We start from the raw sequence: 25,778 nt of genomic DNA on the forward strand, positions 1-25,778 counted from the left end.
TGTGGACAGGGTGGTGAGTGGACAGGATCAGAGCTGTGGACAGGGTGGTGAGTGGATAGGAACAGAGCTGTGGAAAGGGTGGTGAGTGGATAGGATCAGAGCTGTGGACAGGGTGGTGAGTGGATAGGATCAGAGCTGTGGACAGGGTGGTGAGTGGATAGGATCAGAGCTGTGGAAAGGGTGGTGAGTGGATAGGATCAGAGCTGTGGACAGGGTGGTGAGTGGATAGGATCAGAGCTGTGGACAGGGTGGTGAGTGGATAGGATCAGAGCTGTGGACAGGGTGGTGAGTGGATAGGATCAGAGCTGTGGACAGGGTGGTGAGTGGATAGGATCCGAGCTGTGGACAGGGTGGTGAGGGGATAGGATCAGAGCTGTGGACAGGGTGGTGAGTGGATAGGATCAGAGCTGTGGACAGGGTGGTGAGTGGACAGGATCAGAGCTGTGGACAGGGTGGTGAGTGGATAGGATCAGAGCTGTGGACAGGGTGGTGAGTGGTTAGGATCAGAGCTGTGGAAAGGGTGGTGAGTGGATAGGATCAGAGCTGTGGACAGGGTGGTGAGTGGATAGGATCAGAGCTGTGGACAGGGTGGTGAGTGGATAGGATCAGAGCTGTGGACAGGGTGGTGAGTGGATAGGATCAGAGCTGTGGACAGGGTGGTGAGTGGATAGGATCCGAGCTGTGGACAGGGTGGTGAGTTGATAGGATCAGAGCTGTGGACAGAGGGTGGTGAGTGGAAAGGTTCAGAGCTGTGGACAGGGTGGTGAGTGGATAGGGTCAGAGCTGTGGACAGGGTGACGTTTGGATGGGCTCAGAGCCAGTGATGGAAAATGTACCCAATTGTCATACTTGAGTAAAAGTAAAGATACCTTAATAGAAAACGACTCAAGTAAATGTCAAAGTCACCCAATAAAATTCTACTTGAGTAAAAGTCTAAAAGTATTTGGTTTTTAATATACTTAAGTATTTAAAGTAAATGTAATTGCTAAAATGCTAAAATGTATCAAAAGTAAAAGTATAAATATTTTCAAATTCCTTATATTAAACAAATGTTCTTCTTTTTTTTATTGACGGATAGCCAGGGACACACTCCAACACTCAGCCATAATTTACGAAAGAAGCATTTGTGTTTAGTGAATCCGCCAAATCAGAGGCAGTAGGGATGAGCAGGGATGTTCTCTTGATAAGTTTGTGACTTGGACCATTTTCTTGTCCTGCTAAGCATTCTAAATGTAATGAGTACTTTTGGGTGTCAGGGAAATGTATGGATTAAAAGGTACATAATTTTCTTTAGGAATGTGGTGAAGTAAAAGTAAAAGTCCAATATTTAAATAGTAAGGTAAATTACAGATACCTAAAAAAAACACCTAAGTATTACTTTAAAGCATTTTTACTTAATTATTTTACACCACTGGTCAGAGCTGTGGACAGGGTGACATTTGATGAAGTGATCCAGGTGGATAGGGTCAGAACTGTGGACAGGGTGATGTTTGATGAAGTGATCCAGGTGGATAGGGTCAGAGCTGTGGACGGGGTGACATTTGATGAAGTGATGCAGGTGGATAGGGTCAGAACTGTGGACGGGGTGACATTTGATGAAGTGATGCAGGTGGATAGGGTCAGAGCTGTGGACAGGGTGACGTTTGATGAAGTGATCCAGGTGGATAGGGTCAGAGCTGTGGACAGGGTGACGTTTGATGAAGTGATCCAGGTGGATAGGGTCAGAGCTGTGGACAGGGTGACGTTTGATGAAGTGATCCAGGTGGATAGGGTCAGAACTGTGGACAGGGTGACGTTTGATGAAGTGATGCAGGTGGATAGGGTCAGAACTGTGGACAGGGTGACGTTTGATGAAGTGATGCAGGTGGATAGGGTCAGAACTGTGGACAGGGTGACGTTTGATGAAGTGATCCAGGTGGATAGGGTCAGAGCTGTGGACAGGGTGACGTTTGATGAAGTGATCCAGGTGGATAGGGTCAGAGCTGTGGACAGGGTGACGTTTGATGAAGTGATGCAGGTGGATAGGGTCAGAGCTGTGGACAGGGTGACGTTTGATGAAGTGATCCAGGTGGATAGGGTCAGAGCTGTGGACAGGGTGACGTTTGATGAAGTGATCCAGGTGGATAGGGTCAGAGCTGTGGACAGGGTGACGTTTGATGAAGTGATGCAGGTGGATAGGGTCAGAGCTGTGGACAGGGTGACGTTTGATGAAGTGATGCAGGTGGATAGGGTCAGAGCTGTGGACAGGGTGACATTTGATGAAGTGATCCAGGTGGATAGGGTCAGAACTGTGGACAGGGTGACGTTTGATGAAGTGATCATGATGGTAATGATATTATGGGATGGATGTAAGGTCTTGGTGAACATACAAGCTCATATGGTGTTACACTCTTGTAAAAGCTAGTCAATGACCACAGAGAACTCGTGATTTGGTCTGAAATGGATAAATGGATGACTATTATATCAGTATAGTATGTAGTTTACGTGTGTGTGTGTGTGTGTGTGTGTGTGTGTGTGTGTGTGTGTGTGTGTGTGTGTGTGTGTGTGTGTGTGTGTGTGTGTGTGTGTGTGTGTGTGTGCATCTCTGTAAGGTTACGTACGAGCTGGCTCTGAATGAACGCCTCTCTGAGGAAGATGCAGGCGGGGCCCACGATGTTGTGTAGCACGGTGCAGTTCTGGACCACAGCACACAACGGCTCCTCAAACACTTTTCTCCTTTCATCTTCCTCCTTCTCTTCTTCCTCCAGGGCCCCCACACCCCCCAGCATTGCTGCCGCAGCCAATGGGGCTCCGCTCCCCTCCGAGGGCAACACCCCCTTAAGGAGGGGAACCAATCAAATCGATTAACCAACCACATGCCAACCAATCAGAATGATCAGAAAAGGTGTGTTCAGCCAATAAAAATGGCAGATGAGTGAAGTAGTTTTTCAGCCCTGTTCCTTATTGTTCTAAGACACACTAGGCTGTAGACTAGATCACTAAAGTAGTGTTGCCTCCTTCCTTGTTAGTAATTCCTAGCAGCCTGTATGAACCAGTATTCTGTACAGTTAACTCAGTGTCGTCAATGCTAATAAACATTTAAAAAATGATATTTCGGATTCAGCTAAAAGTCAATGTACAAGAAACAATGTCGATTCTTTTAAGTCATGCAAATCACTTTTACACCGCCTACAGTAAAAAAAGAGAAAACATACATCTGTCTCTCACACATCTATAGAATCAATAGATCTCCAATACTAAATCCCAAAGTAATCTAAACGACAATAAATAACTGAGGAATAATCCCTTACCTTCCTCATTTTGCTTCTCTTATTTCCCATCAGCTTTTTCTCTTTATATCTGAGTCCCCCTCTCTTTACCTCTGTCCCGTGCCCCGTCCCTCTCCTTTCCTCTCTCTCTCCCTCCCTCTCTCCAGTTAGCTATTACATAAACTCTCCAGCCAAAGTCCCGGTCCAAACCTAAAGTTCTAATCTATCCCAGAATTGAGCTCTTCAACCACCAATAGAACACTACTGATGTTGATGATAATAAAGATGATAATCCAGCCAATGAGGTCCTCCTAAATGCTGAATCAAAGATCCGATTGGTCTATTGAGAGACTAGGTTGCCATGCGGTCGCCATGTGTCTCTGGTCAAACCTCCTTGAATTGGTGGAAACCCTCACACATGGTGCTACCGGCAGGATAAGTTAGGAGAGCAGGGTGATTCTACTGTCGGTTTATTTCTCTCTCTCTCTCTCTCTCTCTCTCTCTCTCTCGCTCTCTCGCTCTCTCTCTCTTTCGCTCCCCCTCCTTCACTCAATTTATGTTCCTTTGATTACCCCTCAATTTAATCAATATCAGACATTTACCGTTCTTTTCTTCACTCACTCACTCTGTAAATGACCAGGTTGACAGAATTGAGAGGGAGGGGGGAGAATTAGAGGGGAAAACGGGATGCCTTTTTAATCCTCAACATTTCAGATTAAAGGAATAGAGCGATGGGACTAGTAGAAAATGAGGGATGGAGAGGAGGGAATGCCAGAAAGAGGAAAGGGAGGGATAGAGAGGAGGGGATGCCAGAAAGAGGAAAGGGAGGGATAGAGAGGAGGAGATGCCAGAAAGAGGAAAGGGAGGGATAGAGAGGAGGAGATGCCAGAAAGAGGAAAGGGAGGGATAGAGATGAGGAGATGCCAGAAAGAGGAAAGGGAGAGATAGAGATGAGGAGATGCCAGAAAGAGGAAAGGGAGAGATAGAGAGGAGGAGATGCCAGAAAGAGGAAAGGGAGAGATAGAGATGAGGAGATGCCAGAAAGAGGAAAGGGAGAGATAGAGAGGAGGAGATGCCAGAAAGAGGAAAGGGAGGAATACAGAGGAGGGGATTCCAGAAAGAGGAAAGGGAGGGATAGAGAGGAGGAGATGCCAGAAAGAGGAAAGGGAGAGATAGAGAGGAGGAGATGCCAGAAAGAGGAAAGGGAGGAATAGAGAAGAGGGGATGCCAGAAAGAGGAAAGGGAGGGATAGAGAGGAGGGGATGCCAGAAAGAGGAAAGGGAGGGATAGAGAAGAGGGGATGCCAGAAAGAGGAAAGGGAGGGATAGAGAGGAGGGGATGCCAGAAAGAGGAAAGGGAGGGATAGAGAGGAGGAGATGCTAGAAAGAGGAAAGGGAGGGATAGAGAGGAGGAGATGCTAGAAAGAGGAAAGGGAGGGATAGAGAGGAGGAGATGCTAGAAAGAGGAAAGGGAGGGATAGAGAGGAGGAAATACCAGAAAGAGGAAAGGGAGGGATAGAGAGGAGGGGATTCCAGAAAGAGGAAAGGGAGGGATAGAGAGGAGGGGATTCCAGAAAGAGGAAAGGGAGGGATAGAGAGGAGGGGATTCCAGAAAGAGGAAAGGGAGGGATAGAGAGGAGGGGATTCCAGAAAGAGGAAAGGGAGGGATAGAGAGGAGGGGATTCCAGAAAGAGGAAAGGGAGGGATAGAGAGGAGGGGATTCCAGAAAGAGGAAAGGGAGGGATAGAGAGGAGGGGGAGGTAAAGTGAGAGGTTGGCCTTGAGAAGAGAGCAACACAGGGTTGGAGACGAGGGGATGATAGGTAGTGTAACCTATCAGAGAGGAGAGGAAGGAAGGACATGTAGAGATACTAACAGGACATACACTATAGGAAGAGTGAATTCACCAGGAAGAAGAAAAAGAAAGTGGAAAGGAAAGAAAGGATATGACATGAGTTCATTGTAGATCAGATGGGAGAAAGGTGAGGCTGATGGTCCTCTACACAAATACTGTTGTATCTACTTCAGTGAACAAGCGTTTTGCCTTTCCTAAAGCCTTTTGATAAGAATCCTCATGGGACTATTGTCATAATGTCATACGTGACTTGATTTAAAGACTTGCTGTTATAAATGACCAGACATGGTGTAGGGGTTGAGAATCACATGTATTTATTGTAATAATGTGGGGTTAGTCATGTTATTGTTGATCACCTGTCAAAGAAACCTGTCTGTTAGGAATTTGACTTTGGAGCGTCAGGATTATTGGTTTGGCGCTGAAACCTTTTGTTGTGCATCTCCACAGGGGCATTCTCAAATTGCATGTTTGTCCCCCCCCCAGTTTTATCATTGCACTGTCATACAAAACGTGGCTCCGGTGTGCTTTAGGACCATGCGGACGCCTCAGAGAGCAGTTATGTCCCCCCCATTTCTAAAACCAAAGTTGTGCTGGTGCGTCTCCAGTTAATATAACTCTTTCTGTGGGTGCATTCAGTGATCACAAGTTGCATGTACAGTAGATCAAAATAAATGTAAACGATGACCTTTTATTGACTCAAGAGGGCTCGGTCCATTTCCTGCTTATAGTTGTGACGTCCAATGGGGCGCAAGGGTTTTTATGGTAAGGGTTATTGCGGTAGTAGCTTATTCCCAGGGGACGTACATGTCTATATCCCAGGTTGTACTGATGTTTAAAGCATGGACGTGTGTGCTGATGGTAACATGTATGTTTATGACCTGAACGTGTTTGTGTACCATTTTCACATCTTTATTGAAGTTGATTGTAAATTAGGTAATTGGTATGGTTTGTGATGCATTCTGGGTAATGGGTATTGCTATAAGAAGCATGCCATTGTTTGAGAGAGACAGACAAGACAGACATATAACAGGACGGCATGCTGCTGGGTTTACAGGCATTGAAGCACAAGTGTTTTTCTGTTAGAGTTGTATGTTAATCATGTCAGTTTATTAGACCTACATTTCTGTTCATCGCCCTATTTGATTTTGTAAGTAATTGTACAGTTTCCTCGTTTATCCTCACCTTGCAAATAAAAAGCCTCATATTGGCAAGATAAAGCACATCTTCCTCCTATGCCTCCTCAATGTTAAAATCTAACCTCATGGTCAACCTTACACCACATTTTGCCTCCTCGCTGTTAAAATCTAACCTTATGGTCAACCTTACACCTCATTTTGCCTCCTTAATGTTAAAATCTAACCGCATGGTCAATGTCATACCTAATTTTGCCTCCTCGCTGTTTTAAAATCTAACCTCATGGTCATTCTCACATCTCATTTTGCCTCCTCTCTGTTAAAATCTAACCTCATGGTTAACCTCACACCTCATTTTGCCTCCTCACTGTTAAAATCTAACCTCATGGTCAACTCACACCTCATTTTGCTTCCTTACTGTTAAAATCTTACCTCATGGTCAACCTTACACCTCATTTTGCCTCCTTAATGTTAAAATCTAACCTCATGGTTAACCTCACACCTCATTTTGTCTCCTCGCTGTTAAAATCTAACCTCACTGTTAATCTCACAACTCACTTTGCCTCGTCACTGTTAAAATCTAACCTCATGGTCAACCTCACACCTCATTTTTATTCTATCCATTCTATTTCTATATTCTCCTCTTACAGATGTTTTGGGTTCTTGGCCTGCTGTTCTTTCTGTGTGGATATACCCAGCAGGACTTGGGTTCCAACAGAAGATAAAGGCATTACTTGGATTTAAACAGCCAGCTTAATAATACAGTTTAAATACTGCTTAAACCAGCAGGGGTTACATGAGACTCCTGCTTTAGAACATTTAGAATGCAATGTCAAGGAACGTTTAGAATGTCTAGGAACATTTAGAATGTCTAGGAACATTTAGAATGTCTAGGAACAGTTAGAATGTCAAGGAACGTTTAGAATGTCTAGGAACAGTTAGAATGTCTAGGAACAGTTAGAATGTCTAGGAACATTTAGAATGTCTAGGAACATTTAGAATGTCTAGGAACATTTAGAATGTCTAGGAACAGTTAGAATGTCTAGGAACAGTTAGAATGTCTAGGAACATTTAGAATGTCTAGGAACATTTAGAATGTCTAGGAACAGTTAGAATGTCTAGGAACAGTTAGAATGTCTAGGAACAGTTAGAACGTCTAGGAACAGTTAGAACGTCTAGGAACAGTTAGAACGTCTAGGAACAGTTAGAACGTCTAGGAACAGTTAGAACGTCTAGGAACAGTTAGAACGTCTAGGAACAGTTAGAACGTCTAGGAACAGTTAGAACGTCTAGGAACATTTAGAACGTCTAGGAACAGTTAGAACGTCTAGGAACATTTAGAACGTCTAGGAACAGTTAGAACGTCTAGGAACATTTAGAACGTCTAGGAACATTTAGAACGTCTAGGAACATTTAGAACGTCTAGGAACAGTTAGAACGTCTAGGAACAGTTAGAACGTCTAGGAACAGTTAGAACGTCTAGGAACAGTTAGAACGTCTAGGAACAGTTAGAACGTCTAGGAACAGTTAGAACGTCTAGGAACAGTTAGAATGTCTAGGAACATTTAGAACGTCTCGGAACATTTAGAACGTCTAGGAACATTTAGAACGTCTCGGAACATTTAGAACGTCTCGGAACATTTAGAACGTCTAGGAACATTTAAAATGTCTAGGAACATTTAGAACGTCTAGGAACATTTAGAACGTCTAGGAACATTTAGAACGTCTAGGAACATTTAGAACGTCTCGGAACATTTAAAATGTCTAGGAACGTTTAGAAGGTCAAAGAACAGTTAGAAGCCAACATTGTCTCGTTTTTCCGTGGATGATTGGGAAGAAGATTCCGGCACCAATGAGACAGATGGTATCAGCATTATGAGAAATGGATGAAGAATATGAGGGTGAAAATGTCACAGTGAATTATGATGTAATAGTTGTGTTATGAAAAACGATTATGTACTTCATATCTTTATGATCAAATAAGCCCTGAAATTGCTGTTGGAATATGTTCAAGTTGTACATTATGATCATTTGAGAAATTGTCAATTTTTTTCCTCGTAAATGTAATTTGCGTAAGTGTGAGTTTGTGCTGAAAGTGTGTGTGTGTGTGTGTGTGTGTGTGTGTGTGTGTGTGTGTGTATATGTGTGTGTGTGTGTGTGTGTGTGTGTGTGTGTGTGTGTGTGTGTGTGTGTGTGTGTGTGTGCTCCCCCAGCAGTCTGGTGACTACAGTAGAGAGTAGCTGTGTGTCCAGGCCATTAGAGTAGAGCTGGGCACCACAACACTAAGCCCTATTGTCACATTGGAAAGGCAATCACACACACTCCTCCCTCTGTATCTCTCTCTCTCGTTCTATCGCTCTTTGTATCACCCCCTATCTCTTTCTTCTCTCTCCCTCTATCACTGCCTCTATCACTCCCACTGTCTCCCTCTGTATCTCTCTCTCTCATTCTATCGCTCTTTGTATCACCCCCTCTCTCTTTCTTCTCTCTCTCTCAACCCCTCGTCACTTCTCTCTCCCTCTATCACTCCCTCTGTCTCCCTCTCTCTTTCTGCCTCTCTCTCTCTCTCTCTCTCTCTCTCTCTCTCTCTCTCCCTTCCTGTATTCTGTATCTCCATATCAATCTATAGCAAACTGCAATGGAACGTCCTAACACTATCTACAGCACCAAGCCCAGTTTTGGTGAGAGGCTGCAGTACTCAATCTAGACCACTAGAGGCAGTCATTCTAGAGAATCCCCACTAGATGGCAGTCAAACACAATCAGAAGATCAATGTTCACCGGCTGACTCCGGTTGAGGAAAATGACCAGGAAGAGTAGAACCAGCTCACCTGCTTTTACACGATGGTTTCTCATTTCTTTTGAAAAGAAAGAGAATAGTTTTACCATATTAAAAGGAGAGTTCAGTTCACGTAACAGTGTTGATTTAAAATTAGAGACAGATGTAAATTAATTACTAATCACATCAAATTAATAATAATATTCAGAAATTACTTTCTCAAAGCAATAAATAAATAGGGCTTTACAATGATGCTGAAAACTTGGAGAAATGTCAGGGTTAGGTGGGTTAAAATCTTCCTAGAGGTCACAGAGGGTGCACGGAGCAAGTCTGTATTCGTAGAAAAAAATCAGATTTATTGAATTCTCCATGTGGTCTATATCCTGTTCGGGCTAGGGGGCAGTATTTACACCGCCGGATAAAAAACGTACCCGATTTAATCTGGTTACCACTCCTACCCAGTAACTAGAATATGCATATACTTATTACATATGGATAGAAAATACCCTAAAGTTTCTAAAACTGTTTGAATGGTGTCTGTGAGTATAACAGAACTCATTTGGCAGGCAAAAAACTGAGAAGGTTTCATGCAGGAAGTGGCCTGTCTGACAAGGTGTCGTTCTTCTTGTCTCTGTTTATTGAAGAGTGAGGATCTTAGCTGTCCCGTGACACTTCCTACGGCTGCCATAGGGTCTCAGAAGGCGGTAAAAAGCTGAATTGTGGCTTTGCAGGCTCTGGCTGAAAAAAAGTAGCGCGTTTGGGTAGTGGCTGGTTCCAGTACTGTGAGACTCAGGCTCGTGCCCGCGTCGACCGAAAGCTTTGTTTACTTTCCTCTGTTTAGCTAAATGGACATTCCCGGTCGGAATATTATCGTTTTTTTACGAGAAAAATGGCATAAAAATGGATTTTAAACAGCGGTTGACATGCTTCGAAGTACGGTAATGGAATATTTAGATTTTTTTTGTCACGAATTGCACCATGCGCACGACCCTTATTTACCATTTCAGATAGTGTCTGGGACGCACGAACAAAACGCCGCTATTCGGATATAACGATGGATTATTTGGGACCAAACCAACATTTGTTATTGAAGTAGCAGTCCTGGGAGTGCATTCTGACGAAGACAACAAAAGGTAATCAAACTTTTATAATAGTAAACCTGATATTGGTGAGTGCTAAACTTGCCGGGTGTCTAAATAGCTAGCCTGTGATGCCTGGGCTATGTACTTAGAATATTGCAAAATTTTTAAATCGGACATATCGAGTGCATAGAGGAGTTCTGTATCTATAATTCTTAAAATAATTGTTATGCTTTTTGTGAATGTTTATCGTGAGTAATTTAGTAAATTGTTAGTGAATTCGCCGGAAGTTTGCGGGGGGTATGCTAGTTCTGAACGTCACATGCTAATGTAAAAAGCTGGTTTTTGATATAAATATGAACTTGATTGAACAAAACATGCATGTATTGTATAAACATAATGTCCTAGGGTTGTCATCTGATGAAGATCATCAAAGGTTAGTGCTGCATTTAGCTGTCTTCTGGGTTTTTGTGACATTATATGCTAGCTTGAAAAATGGGTGTCTGATTATTTCTGGCTTGGTACTCTGCTGACATAATCTAATGTTTTGCTTTCGTTGTAAAGCCTTTTTGAAATCGGACAGTGTGGTTAGATTAACGAGAGTCTTGTCTTTAAATAGCTGTAAAATAGTCATATGTTTGAGAAATTGAAGTAATAGCATTTCAAAGGTTTTGAAAATCGCGCCACAGGATTCAACTGGCTGTTACGTAGGTGGGACGAATTCGTCCCGCCTAGCCCAGAGAGGATATTAAAGGCCACTTCATTTAATATAACAAGATTTTAAAATTCAATATTGGTGCATCATTTCTACTTAAAATGTCAAAATGATGCAAAAGGCACTCTTCGTGGAACGACCCCTGAATGACAATGTCCAATATCTGAAGGGCGCCGTACAGTACAGCGAAAGAAAGTCCACATTCATCAAACAGCAGAGAACTTCACATGTAAAACCGTAGTCCTCGGACTCAGTGTAATTTCATGTTGTGTTCACAGCTGAGGAATAAGCCTACAGTCAAGTAACAACACGTAACCCTGGATCAAACAGCTGAGGAAATGTGATTGTCTCCTCTTTTCAACGGCATTAAACACACCAGATGTCTTAGTATGTATCCCAAAAGGCACCCCTATTCCCTATATAGTGCACTACTTTTAACCAGGGCCCAATAGTCGTCCACTATGTAGGGAATAGGGTGCCAGTTTGGGACGCAAGCTTAGACATAGTAGGATGACGGGAGAGAGGGTAGAAACACGTTTTAATAACAATCTCATATCACAGAGTCAACAACTTTATGACGGTGTTCAGAAGAAAGGATTTCCCACCACGCCATCCTGACCCGGGGGGTGGTGTGTGTGTGTGTGTGTGTGTGTGTGTGTGTGTGTGTGTGTGTGTGTGTGTGTGTGTGTGTGTGTGTGTGTGTGTGTGAGAGAGAGAGAGAGACAGAGAGCTTGCGTAACTATGTGTGTGTGTGTGTGTTCTTACGTGTGTGAGCCTGCGTCTGTCTCCGTGTGTGACTGCTTCCTGACCATTTCCTCTGAGGCTCTTGAAGGTTGAGCGGAACTTTAATCAATTTAAATGCAATAGTCTGCTGTGTTTTGTGTGTGTGTGTGTGTGTGCATGTCTGTGTGTGTGTGTCATCTGTTGTAACATCTAGTCATCATCTGTCTAGTCCTACTGACTCACACTTCACTCATTCATTCACTAGTTCATCTGTCTCATGGGTTTTCCATCAAAAGACACATTTGTATATTTTCCACAGCAAGATACATCTCCCTGATCTTTCCTCCTCTCCTCTCTTTCCTCCTCTCCCCTCTCTCCTCCTCTCCTCTCTCCCCTCCCTCCTTCTCTCCTCTTTCTCCTCCTCTCCTCTCTCCCCTCTCTCCTTCTCTCCCCTCTCTCCTCCCCTCCTCTCTCTCCTACCTCTCCTCTCTCCCCTCTCTCATTCTCTCCTCTCCTCTCTCTCCTCCTCTCCTCTCTCCCCTCTCTCCTTCTTTCCTCTCTCTCCTCCTTTCCTCTCTCCCCTCCCTCCTTCTCTCCTCTCTCCTCCTCTCCTCTCTCCCCTCTCTCCTTCTCTCCCTCTCTCCTCCTCTCCTCTCTCCCCTCTCTCCTCCTCCTCCTCTCTCTCCTACCTCTCCTCTCTCCCCTCTCTCCTTCTCTCCTCTCTCTCCTCCTCTCCTTCATTTCCTCTCTCTCCTTCCTTTCCTCTCTCTCCTCTCTCCCTCATTCTCTCCTCTCTATCCTCCTCTCCTCTCTCCCCTCTCTCCTTCTCTCCCTCTCTCCTACCTCTCCTCTCTCCCATCTCTCCTTCTCTCCTCTCTCTCCTCCCTCCTTCATTTCCTCTCTCTCCTCTCCTTCATTTCCTTTCCTCTCTCTCCTCTCTCTCCTCCTCTCCTTTGTTTCCTCTCTCTCCTCCTCTCCTCTCTCTCCACTCTCTCTTCCTCTCCTCTTTCTACTCTCTCTCCTCCTCTCCTTTGTTTCCTCTATCTCCTCCTCTCCTCTCTCTCCTCCTCTCCTTGGTTTCCTCTCCTCCTCTCCTCTCTCTCCTCCTTTCCTCTCTCTCCTCTCACCTCCTCTCCTTCCTTTCCTCTCTCTCCTCTTCTTCTCCTCTCCTCCTCTCCTTACTTTCCCTTCTGTCATTCCTTTCCTCTCTCTCCTCCTCTCGTCTCTCTCCTCCTCTCATCTCTCTCCTCCTCTTCTCTCTCTCCTCCTCTCCTCTATCTCCTCCTTTCCTTCCTCTCCTCTCTCTTCTACCTCTCCTCTCTCTCCTCATCTCCTTCCTTTCCTCTCTCTCCTCCTCTCATCTCTTCTTTCCTCCTCTCCTACCTCTCCTCTCCTCCTCTCCTCCCCATTTTCCTCTCCTCTCTCTCCTCCTCTCCTTTCTCTCCTTTCTCTCCTACCTCTCCTCTCCTCCTCTCCTTACCATTTTCCTCTCCTCTCTCTCCTCCTCTCCTTTCTCTCCTCTCCTACCTCTCCTCTCCTCCTCTTCTCCCCATCTTCCTCTCCTCTCTCTCCTCCTCTCCTTTCTCTCCTCCTCTCCTCCTCTCCTCTCTCTCTAGTACACATATCCAGGCATCAGATATCTCAGAATGAACAGTGAATCAAACACACACACAAATAGTATAGTAATTGAGGCCAACAGAAACCCTATATATATATATATATATATATATATATATATATATATATATATACACATGCAAGAACATACACAATATATATATTGTGTATGTTCTTGCATGTGTAGGTACATGCATGTAGAGCTTTGTACACTCTGGGCAGGTTTAATACATACACTGTTAAACACATGGGAGGGATATCCCAGTGTGTTATCTATCTATTTACATGTAGATGATGTGAAAGATGTCCATTGTGGATGGAAGCTCTAGCACAACAGTGATGTGTTTTCCTGATATTGTACATGTCTAGGTTATGTATTTATTTGTGTTGAATTTAGGCAATCACTGAATTGATCAATTAGCTCAGTTGGCCAGGTGTGGAGCCCAGTTGGAACAAAACCTGCAGCTCCTGTGGTACTCCTGGTACAGGGTTACGTACCCCTGATCTAGTCTATGTTACTTTTTAACAATTTGGCCCCTCTTCCTGTCTTTCTCTCTCTTATCTCTTCTATCTCCGTCTCACTCGCCCTCTCTATTTCTCACTCTCTCTATTTCTCACTCTCTCTATTTCTCTCTATTTCTCTCTCCCTCTCGCTCTCTCTATTTCTCACTCTCTCTATTTCTCTCTCTCTATTTCTCACTCTCTCTATTTCTCTCTCTCTATTTCTCTCTCCCTCTCTCTCTCTCTCTCACACACTCACTCCTTTTCTCTCTCTCTCTCTCTCTCTCTCTCTCTCTCTCTCTCTCTCTCTCTCTCTCTCTCTCTCTCTCTCTCTCTCTCTCTCTCTCTCTCTCTCTCTCTCTCACTGGATTGTTCCATATTTCCCATTGATACTCCCACTTTCTCCACAATTCTCTGTAGACCTGTAGACCTGTAGTGTGTAGTGTGTGGTGTGTAGTGTGATTGTGTTTCCTTCATCTACAGTATATGAGATTTGGGTTGTCTGGTATGTTCTAGAATGATTGGAATGGATTACAATAGGGCCACAATGACAGAAGGAGAGAAAGACCCGAGAGAAACAGAGGGATAGACATGATAGGAGAGAGAGACCCGAGAGAAACAGAGGGATAGACATGATAGGAGAGAGAGACCAGAGAGAAACAGAGGGATAGAAAGACAGTGAGAGAGAATGAGGGAGGGATAGAGAAATAGAGAGAGATAATCACTTATATTCTGTATGACAGTTGTCAAACGACGATGTCAGATCAGCTCAGCTTGTTTGAACTGTCTGTCTGTCTCTCTCTCTCTCTCTCTCTCTCTCTCTCTCTCTCTCTCTATATATATATATATATATGATTTATCTTATTTTTACAGCACCTTCAGCACCCTTACTTCCCACAGCTATGGAATTTGGCCTTTACTACTATAGCCCAGAGAAACAAATTAATTAACACATTCATAAAAAGGCAAAACAAACAGTCCAAAAATAAATCAGAACGTTTTGAAGTGTCTGTCTAGTATCTATGAGACAGAAGAAAGCTCAGGAAATATTTTATATATATATTTCTTTTTTGGAGACATATTTATCTCCTTTTTTGTGTTACTTCCATGCTTCCATTCATGTTCTGAACCGGTACTGGGTTACCTTCAGGTCACCTTCAGACGAGTCCCGTCCCGGGTCTTACAGCAAAACAGAGAACCCCATTGTGTTAGATATCTCTAGCTTAAACAGACAAGTGTGTCAATCGACTCTTAATGATTTTAACCATCTCCTTCCTTAATGTTACTTTTCCTGTAGTTTTTCCTAAGTGTTATTTTGAACTATTTCCTGTAGTTTTTCCTATGCTAGGTCCTAAGACTAGTCTTTAACCGTCTCCTAGTCTCAGCTGAGAGTGAATCTGTCTGTAAAGGGATCATTTTATCCTCTGAGTGGTTTAATTTCACCACCATAACTCTCCCTCCATCCCTCCATCCCTCTCAATGTTTCCCAATCAATCTATCCTCCCTTTCTCACCTTTCCCTCACCGCAGGGCAGCAGGTAGCCTAGAGGTTGAGAGTGTTTGAATCCCAGAGCCAACTAGGTGGAAAATCAGCTGATGTGCCCATGAGCAAGGCACTTAACCCTAATTGCTCCTTTAAGTCTATGGATAAGAGCGTATACTAAATGGCTAAAATGTCAATGTAAAGCTTTTCTGTCCATTTTTCCTGTTTTTGTCCTTCTGTCAATATCTCTGTTGCCATGGAGATCAATGACTTGCAGAGCAACAGGCAGAATGGAAGAATGAAAGATAGAAATCACCCTTTTCTGAAATCATGTTTTGAAATGTTTTTTTTGTTTTGTTGTTGCTGTAAATCTATACTGACCCATCTGCGTCCCAAATGGCACCCTATTCCCTACGTAGTGCACTACTTTTGACCAGAGCCCTATGGGATCTCCTTCAAAGTCTCTCTGAATGACAACTGTCCATCTCTCTCTCTCTCTCTCTGAATGACAACTGTCCATCTCTCTCTCTCTCTGAATGACAACTGTCCATCTCTCTCTCGCTCTCTGAATGACACGCCACCCCTCGCCTCGGCACGTCCTCTCTCTCTCTCTCTCTCTGTTTACTTGTGTGTCACCCTATTAGATCTGGAAGTGTTAAATAACTACAGTGACTCAGTGAGAACCCTGTTTATTCTCTACATGACTCCTGATGATATATGGGTAGTCTTATGTTGTCATGTAAATGTAGTAACATATTGATAATGGTATTGTAGTTGGAGTCAAATGAGTCAGTAGAACATCTGTGGACATGCTAGATAAAGAACATGACTATTCTCCCACTCTCTCTCTCTCTCTCTCTCTCTCTCTCTCTCTCTCTCTCTCTCTCTTTCTCTCTCCCTCTCGCTCTCTCTCCCCCTTTCTCTCGTTCTCTCGCTCTCTCTCCTCTCTCTCTCACCATTTCTCTATTTCTTTATTTCGCTCTCCTCTCTCTATTTCTTTCTTTCTTTCTCTCTCTCTCCTCTCTCTCTCCCAGTGTCTCGCATTCATCTCATCTTCTGTTCCATCTACTTCAGGTGTCTGTCCATTCATCTTCATTCATTCTATAACAGATCAGGGGACTCCAAACTGGAGTTTGAACATAAAGAGCTGAAGAGCATCATACTATATCCTGGTTTCTTCCTTACTTGGTCCCGTGTGGCTCAGTTGGTAGAGCATGGTGTTTGCAACGCCAGGGTTGTGGGTTCGCTTCCCACGGGGGACCAGTATGGGAAAAAAATTAAATAAATAAATAAATAAATAAAAAGAATTGTATGAAATGTATGGATAAATGACTGCTAAATGACTCAAATGTAAAAATGTACTTCCTTTATTGAACATTGGCATTGTGTTTTATTCTAAGCTTTTTTTCATGGTCAAAGCATTATGGTTTATTTCCTCCAGCACCATGTAATCTGTTGTTTCTCAGTGTATGGTGTGTTAACATGAACGGCTGATGAACAGCGATTTAAACAGAAAGAACAATCAAACCTACTGTCTATGCTTCTCTGCTGCTTTCTCAATAAACACTATACTGCTTCCTCTGTCTATAAACACTATACAGCTTCCTCTATAAACACTATACTGCTTCCTCTGTCTGCAAACACTATACTGCTTTCTCTGTCTGTTAACACAATAAAGCTTCCTCTGTCTGGAAACACTATACTGCATCCTCTGTCTATAAACACTATACGGCTTCCTCTGTCTATACACACTATACTGCTTTTTTTATAAACACTATACTGCTTTTTCTATAAACACTATACTGCTTCTCTATAAACACTATACTGCTTCTCTATAAACACTATACTGCTTTCTCTGTCTATAAACACTATACTGCTTCCTCTGTCTATAAACACTATACTGCTTTTTCTATAAACACTATACTGCTTCTCTATAAACACTATACTGCTTCCTCTGTCTGCAAACACTATACTGCTTTCACTGTCTATAAACACTATACTGCTTTTTCTATAAACACTATACTGCTTCTCTATAAACACGATACTGCTTCTCTATAAACACTATACTGCTTCTCTATAAACACGATACTGCTTCTCTATAAACACCATACTGCTTCCTCTGTCTATAAACACTATACTGCTTTCTCTATAAACACTACACTGCTTTCTCTATCTATAAACACTACTGTTTTCTCTATAAACAATTTACTGCTTTATCTATAAACACTGTACTGCTTTCCCTATAAACACTATATCGCTTTCTCTATAAACACTATACTGCTTTCTCTGTAAACGCCATACTGCTTCCTCTAAAAACACTATACTCCTTCCTATATAAAAACTATTCTGCTTCCTCTATAAACACTATACTCCTCCTATATAAACACTATGCTGCTTCCTCTGTCTATAAACACTATACTGCTTTCTCTATAAACACTATACTACTTTCTCTATAAACACTATACTGCTTTCTCTGTAAACGCCATACTGCTTCCTCTAAAAACACTATACTCCTTCCTATATAAAAACTATTCTGCTTCCTCTATAAACACTATACTCCTCCTATATAAACACTATGCTGCTTCCTCTGTCTATAAACACTATACTGCTTTCTCTATAAACACTATACTACTTTCTCTATAAACACTATACTACTTTCTCTATAAACACTATACTACTTTCTCTATAAACACGATACTGCTTTCTCTGTTAACACTATACTGCTTCCTATAAAAACACTATATTGCTTTCTCTATAAACACTATACTCCTCCTATATAAACACTATACTGCTTGCTCTGTCTACAAAGAGTAAAACGCTTTGTCTATAAACACTACACAATACATCTTCCTCTGTCTATGAACACTATGCTGCTTCCTCTATAAACAGTATACCGCTTCAAGTGTCTAAAAACACTATACTGCTTCCTCTGTCTATACACACTATACTGCCTTCTCTGTCTATATACACAATACTGCTTTCTCTGTCTATAAACACTGTACTGCTTCCTCTATAAACTCTCTACTGCTTCCTCTGTCTATAAACACCATACTGCTTTCTTTATAAACACTATACTGCTTCCTCTATAAACTCTATACTGCTTCCTTTGTCTATAAACACTATACTGCTTCCTCTATAAACGCTATACTGGTTTCTTTATAAACACTATTCTGCTTCCTCTATTAACACTATACTGCTTCCTCTGTCTATAAACACTGTAGTGCTTCCTTCCTCTATAAACACTATACTGCTTCCTCTTTAAACACTATACAGCTCCCTCTGTCTATAAACACTATACTTCTTCCTCTATAAACACTATACTGTTCCCCGTGTATATAAACACTATTCTGCTTCCTCTGTCTATAAACCCTAAGAACAGTGCTTACATAAGATAACTACACTTCCTTACGTAAGGTCAACCCTGGTGTCATAATCAGAATTTTTATTGAGGCAGCTTTTTCCCAATCTGGCAGTTGGGTGCAGAGAGCATTTGATTAGGTCTGATTTAGCAGCATCCCAACTCTGGGGTGATTACTTTTGTCGGACTCATTATGCCCTGAGAACAAGAGGTCACTGATAGGATTAAAATAGAATTAATAGAACGGTCATATCATTGACTTCAATGGGGATGCCTGTTCTAGTCATAATTTTTCAACGCATTTAATCCTGCAGAAAAACTGGGCCCAGGGAACAATGGGTCAGTGACACTGACATTCATTCTGTCTCTTCTCTTTCTCTTTATTTCCCCATCTCTATATCGCTCTCCTCCCTCTCTATTCATTCTCTCTCTCACTCCATTTTTTAATATCTGTCTCCCTTTACCTCTCTCTCTCTCTCTCTCTCTCCTCTCTCTCTCTCCTCTCTCTCTCTCTCTCTCTCTCTCTCTCTCTCTCTCTCTCTCTCTCTCTCTCTCTCTCTCTCTCTCTCTCTCTCTCTCTCTCACACACTCTTTCTTTCATTATCTTTCTCTCTTAGATTCTGGGTCTTTCTCTCTCTCTGGTCTTGGTGAAGGTACTCCACATCTGGGAACTACAGTGGGGTAAAAAGTATTTGATCCCCTGCTGATTTTGTACGTTTGCCCACTGACAAAGAAAGGATCAGTCTATAATTTTAATGGTAGGTTCATTTGAACAGTGAGAGACAGAATAACAACAAAAATATCCAGAAAAACGCATGTCAAAAATGTTATAAATTGATTTGCATTTTAATGAGGGAAATAAGTATTTGACCCCCTCTCAATCAGAAAGATTTCTGGCTCCCAGGTGTCTTTTATACAGGTAACGAGCTGAGATTAGGAGCACACTCTTAAAGGGAGTGCTCCTAACCGCAGCTTGTTACCTGTAAAAAAGACACCTGTCCACAGAAGCAATCAATCAGATTCCAAACTCTCCACCATGGCCAAGACCAATGAGCTCTCCAAAGATGTCAGGGACAAGATTGTAGACCTACACAAGGCTGGAATGGGCTACAAGACCATCGCCAAGCAGCTTGGTGAGAAGGTGACAACATTTGGTGCGATTATTTGCAAATGGAAGAAACACAAAAGAACTGTCAATATCCCTCGGCCTGGGGCTCCATGCAAGATCTCACCTCGTGGAGTTGCAATAATTATGAGAACGGTGAGGAATCAGCCCAGAACTACACAGGAGGATCTTGTCAATGATCTCAAGGCAGCTGGGGCCATAGTCACCAAGAAAACAATTGGTAACACACTACGCCGTGAAGGACTGAAATCCTGCAGCGCCCGCAAGGTCCCCTGCTCAAGAATACATATACATGCCCGTCTGATGTTCATTCAGATGTTCATTTGCCAATGAACATCTGAATGACGCAGAGGACAACTGGTGAAAGTGTTGTGGTCAGATGAGAGCAAAATGGAGCTCTTTGGCATCAACTCAACTCGCCGTGTTTGGAGGAGGAGGAATGTTGCCTATGACACCAAGAACACCATCTCCACCGTCAAACATGGAGGTGGAAACATTATGCTTTGGGGGTGTTTTTCTGCTAAGGGGACAGGACAACTTCACCGCATCAAAGGGACGATGGACGGGGCCATGTACCGTCAAATCTTGGGTGAGAACCTCCTTCCCTCAGCCAGGGCATTGAAAATGGGTCATGAATGGGAATTCCAGCATGACAATGACGCAAAACACACGGCCAGTGGCTCAAGTGGCTCAAGAAGAAGCACATTAAGGTCCTGGAGTGGCCTAGCCAGTCTCCAGACCTTAATCCCATAGAACATCTATGGAGGGAGCTGAAGGTTCGAGTTGCCAAACGTCAGCCTCGAAACCTTAATGACTTGGAGAAGATCTGCAAAGAGGAGTGGGACAAAATCCCTCCTGAGATGTGTGCAAACCTGGTGGCCAACTACAAGAAACGTCTGACCTCTGTGATTGCCAACAAGGGTTTTGCCACCAAGCACTAAGTCATGTTTTGCAGAGGGGTCAAATACTTTTTTCCCTCATTAAAATGCAAATCATTTGATAACATTTTTGACATGCGTTTTCTGGATTTTTTTGTTGTTATTCTGTCTCTCACTGCTCAAATAAACCTACCATTAAAATTATAGACTGATAATTTATTTGTAAGTGGGCAAACGTACAAAATCAGCAGGGGATCAAATGCTTTTCCCCCCACTGTATACCCAGGAAAAGTGTTTGAACAGACTAAACAATTGTTATTTGTGTGTGAGTGTCTTCTCTCATTTAATTGTATAACAACAGAGTGCTTCAACTACTTTCTATACGACCACATGAAACCAGAATGAAAGAAGTCACAAGTAAAGAGACCCAAAGGTACAGAGACAGACCAACAGTTAAGATGTCCCAGAAGTATATGGACTCTCACAAGTCAAGTGACCTACAAGTAAATGCCTTGACAAGTACACTGCCAGGCTAGCACTCCCTCAGGTAGACTCCCCCGGGTACGGATTCCCCCAGATAAAGACTCCCCCAGGTAAGGATTCCCCCAGGTAAGGACTCCCCCAGGTAAGGACTTCCTCAGGTAAGGATGTCTGTAGGTAAGGACTCCCCCAGGTAAAGACTCCCCCGGGTACGGATTCCCCCAGATAAAGACTCCCCCAGGTAAGGATTCCCCCAGGTAAGGACTCCCCCAGGTAAGGACTTCCTCAGGTAAGGATGTCTGTAGGTAAGGACTCCCCCAGGTAAAGACTCCCCCAGGTAAGGACTCCCCCAGGTAAAGACTCCCCCAGGTAAGGACTCCCCCAGGTAAGGACTCCCCCAGGTATGAACTCCCCCAAGTAAGGACTCTCGCAGGTAAGGACGTCTGTAGGTAAGGACTCCCCCAGGTAAGGACTCCCCCAGGTAAGGACTCCCCCAGGTAAGGACTCCCCCAGGTAAGGACTCCCCCATGTAAGAACTCCCCCAGGTAAAGACTCCCCCAGGTAAAGACTCCCCCAGGTAAGGACTCCCCCAGGTAGGAACTCCCCCAGGTAAGGGCGTCTGTAGGTAAGGACTCCCCCAGGTAAGGACTCCCCCAAGTAAGGGCTCCCCCAGGTAAGGACTCCCCCAGGTAAGGACGTCTGTAGGTAAGGACTCCCCCAGGTAAGGACTCCCCAGGTAAAGACTCCCCAGGTAAAGACTCCAACAGTTGAGTCACTCCACCTGTCCCAGTATTTTACCTGTCCGAAGACGGAGGCGATGATGGGTTTGAGCCTCCTCCTCTCGGGGGTCTTGAGCCCCCAGGTCTCCTCTGGTGCCTCTGTAGCGGTGGACAGGCTTCTGGTCTTAGTCTTCTTAGAAGGTCTCTTTATGCTGCAGGAGCTCCATCTCCTCAACTTCTCTATCTTCTTCTTGATGGAGCCCTGACAGAGACAGAGACAGACAGAGACAGACAGAGACAGACAGAGACAGACAGAGACAGAAATGACCCAAACAGATGAGTTAACTGATGTTCTGATACAGGACCCAAACTGTATGTTCTGATACAGAAAAGTATATAGCCTCCAGTTATGTAGTAGGTGTGAGTGAAGAATCACAATAGGGCACTATACTACTGTACTAGAAGACTCACAATAGGGCACTATACTACTGTACTAGAAGATTCACAATAGGGCACTATACTACTGTACTAGAAGACTCACAATAGGGCACTATACTACTGTACTAGAAGACTCACAATAAGACAATATACTACTGTACTAGAAGACTCAATAGGGCACTATACTACTGTACTAGAAGACTCAATAGGGCACTATACTACTGTACTAGAATACTCACAATAGGGCACTATACTACTGTACTAGAAGACTCACAATAAGACACTATACTACTGTACTAGAAGACTCAATAGGACACTATACTACTGTACTAGAAGACTCACAATAGGACACTATACTACTGTACTAGAAGACTCACAATAAGACACTATACTACTGTACTAGAAGACTCAATAGGACACTATACTACTGTACTAGAAGACTCACAATAGGACACTATACTACTGTACTAGAAGACTCACAATAAGACACTATACTACTGTACTAGAAGACTCAATAGGACACCATACTACTGTACTAGAAGACTCACAATAGGACACTATACTACTGTACTAGAAGACTCACAATAAGACACTATACTACTGTACTAGAAGACTCACAATAAGACACTATACTACTGTACTAGAAGACTCACAATAAGACACTATACTACTGTACTAGAAGACTCACAATAAGACACTATACTACTGTACTAGAAGACTCAATAGGGCACTATACTACTGTACTAGAAGACTCAATAGGGCACTATACTACTGTACTAGAAGACTCACAATAAGACACTATACTACTGTACTAGAAGACTCACAATAAGACAATATACTACTGTACTAGAAGACTCACAATAGGGCACTATACTACTGTACTAGAAGACTCACAATAAGACACTATACTACTGTACTAGAAGACTCAATAGGACACTATACTACTGTACTAGAATACTCACAATAGGGCACTATACTACTGTACTAGAAGACTCACAATAAGACACTATACTACTGTACTAGAAGACTCAATAGGACACTATACTACTGTACTAGAAGACTCACAATAGGGCACTATACTACTGTACTAGAAGACTCACAATAAGACACTATACTACTGTACTAGAAGACTCAATAGGGCACTATACTACTGTACTAGAAGACTCAATAGGGCACTATACTACTGTACTAGAATACTCACAATAGGGCACTATACTACTGTACTAGAAGACTCACAATAAGACACTATACTACTGTACTAGAAGACTCAATAGGACACTATACTACTGTACTAGAAGACTCACAATAGGACACTATACTACTGTACTAGAAGACTCACAATAAGACACTATACTACTGTACTAGAAGACTCAATAGGACACTATACTACTGTACTAGAAGATTCACAATAGGACACTATACTACTGTACTAGAAGACTCACAATAAGACACTATACTACTGTACTAGAAGACTCACAATAAGACACTATACTACTGTACTAGAAGACTCACAATAAGACACTATATTACTGTACTAGAAGACTCACAATAAGACACTATACTACTGTACTAGAAGACTCACAATAAGACACTATACTACTGTACTAGAAGACTCACAATAAGACACTATACTACTGTACTAGAAGTTGCTAAGTTATTTCATGCATTAAAACAGGATAGCGCATGTTTTTTAATCTTAAAGATAGAATCCTTCGTTTCTACGTACATTTTGGGATGTATAAAGTAATGATATACTTTATACCCAGTGATTGTTGAAGAATATGACTTAGAAATGCCTCATGAGCTGAGTTCAACTGACGTACCCCATCAGAACCCAAAGTAAGCTTGTTTACTCTGTTTTTCAACAATGTAAATGTAAACAAACAGCCTCAAAACATGGTTAAATCTGTAATTATTATGTTATGAATTGTCAGTCCCCTGCATCCATGGCTCTGTCTATGAATTTGAGAGTGGTTACATTTTTCCAGACCCATCCCTTAGCTTTTTAGCGAAACAGGGGCGGGGAATACACTTTGTTATTGTTTCAGATGAAGATTCTAGCTTTAAACATAAACACAGAACAACTCAGTGTCTAACAAGGATTACGGAATGCATTATGGGAAATGTTCCATGACAGTATATGACCCTAACAGAGATGACCATTTAAATGGAATCATTGGCTTGGCATTTCAAATAAGGCGTTGAGCTTTGTTTTGCGGGAGATGGATATGATTGGAGTGTCTAAATGACTTTACTTCATAAATGACACACACACACACACACACACACACACACACACACACACACACACACACACACACTCTTACCTTTTTCTCCAACCTTCCTTCAGGGATGTCTTCCAGGTTTAAGATGCTTCCGGCTACACTCATTCTTCTAAACAAATGAAGACAAATATCAGGCTAACTTCCTCTATCACTCATATAGTGTTTCTCTGACTCGTTCTGTCACTCTCAGTCGCGTTCGTTTGTTCCCTCTATGTCTTTCTGTCTCATCTGTCACTCTCTCTGTCACTCTCTCGTTCTTCTATTCACTCCGTCTATATCTCTCCCTGTACATCTGCCACTGTTGGTCATCTGTGGAGCATCTCTCACATCTCTGTCACCTGTCCCTCCCTCCCTCCTTTCTCTCTCTCTCTCTCTCTCTCTCTCTCTCTCTCTTTCTGACATGTCACTATTAATCCCTTATTTTCTGTGTTGCAGCGGTGCTTTCTGTCGCTCTTGATTTGTCCCCAATCCTCTTACATTTCCATACTCCTGTGTATTGTTATTTTGCAGGTTTGTTTTGTTTGTTTGTCAATCCACACAATGCTCGCACACACAGACAGTCACACACGCACGTGCCAACACACACTCACACACATACCCATGCGTATACACTTGCGTATTTAACATTTGGAGCATTTAAACACTCAAATGATGTTCCAACTGATGGAGTTAGAGATGGTTCAGACCATTCCCAAATCATCAATCAAACATGCATGTGTGTTTGTTTGTGTATGTGTGTGTGTGTGTGTGTGTGTATGTGCATGTGTGCGTCACTCTCTCTGTGTGTGTGTGTGTGTGTGTGTGTGTGTGTGTGTGTGTGTGTGTGTGTGTGTGTGTGTGTGTGTGTGTGTGTGTGTGTGTGTATGTGCATGTGTGCGTAATTCTCTCTCTCTCTCTGTGTGTGTGTGTGTGTGTGTGTGTGTGTGTGTGTGTGTGTGTGTGTGTGTGTGTGTGTGTGTGTGTGTGTGTGTGTGTGTGTGTGTGTGTGTGTGTGTGATCTAAGCAGTATCTCTGACACACGACTCAGCCTTAATACCACATGTGCATCTGTCTGTCTATAAGTAAGTGAACCCTCTGCATTAACTCCTGTTTAAAAAGCACTCCAGACCACTCCCTCCATCCATCCATATCTCCTTCCCTCTCCCTCTGTTCTCTCTCTCTGTCTCCCTTTACCTCTCTCTCCTCTCTTTCTCTGCGTTTCCCTCTCTATATCACTTTCCTTCCTCTCTTTTTCAGTCTCTCTCTCACTCCCTTTTGTCTATTTCTGTCTCCCTTTACCTCTCTCTGTATATCTATTTTTCTCTCTCACCCTCTCTCTCTCTCTCACCCTTTTTTCTATCTCTCTCTCTCAATTCAATTCAATTT

The 25,778-nt window shown here is 42.9% G+C and overlaps 1 protein-coding gene across 1 annotated transcript in view; it reads right to left on the bottom strand.

Moving 5' to 3' along the window:
• LOC106610537 (calcium-binding protein 2-like) overlaps positions 1–24,730 on the bottom strand; it is a 34,715-nt gene extending 9,985 nt beyond the window's left edge. Inside the window, exons 1-2 of the mRNA XM_045717637.2 lie at positions 24,456–24,730; positions 21,770–21,952 (exon numbers count right to left, since the gene is read on the bottom strand). Coding sequence (XP_045573593.1) covers positions 21,770–21,952; positions 24,456–24,518 — 246 coding nt within the window. The 5' untranslated portion in view covers positions 24,519–24,730. The remainder of the gene's footprint in view (positions 1–21,769; positions 21,953–24,455) is intronic.
• Between the last annotated feature and the right edge of the window lie 1,048 nt (positions 24,731–25,778).

The sequence above is a fragment of the Salmo salar genome, chromosome 04, assembly GCF_965601325.2.
Source record: "Salmo salar chromosome 04, fSalSal1, whole genome shotgun sequence".
Lineage (NCBI taxonomy): Eukaryota > Metazoa > Chordata > Actinopteri > Salmoniformes > Salmonidae > Salmo > Salmo salar.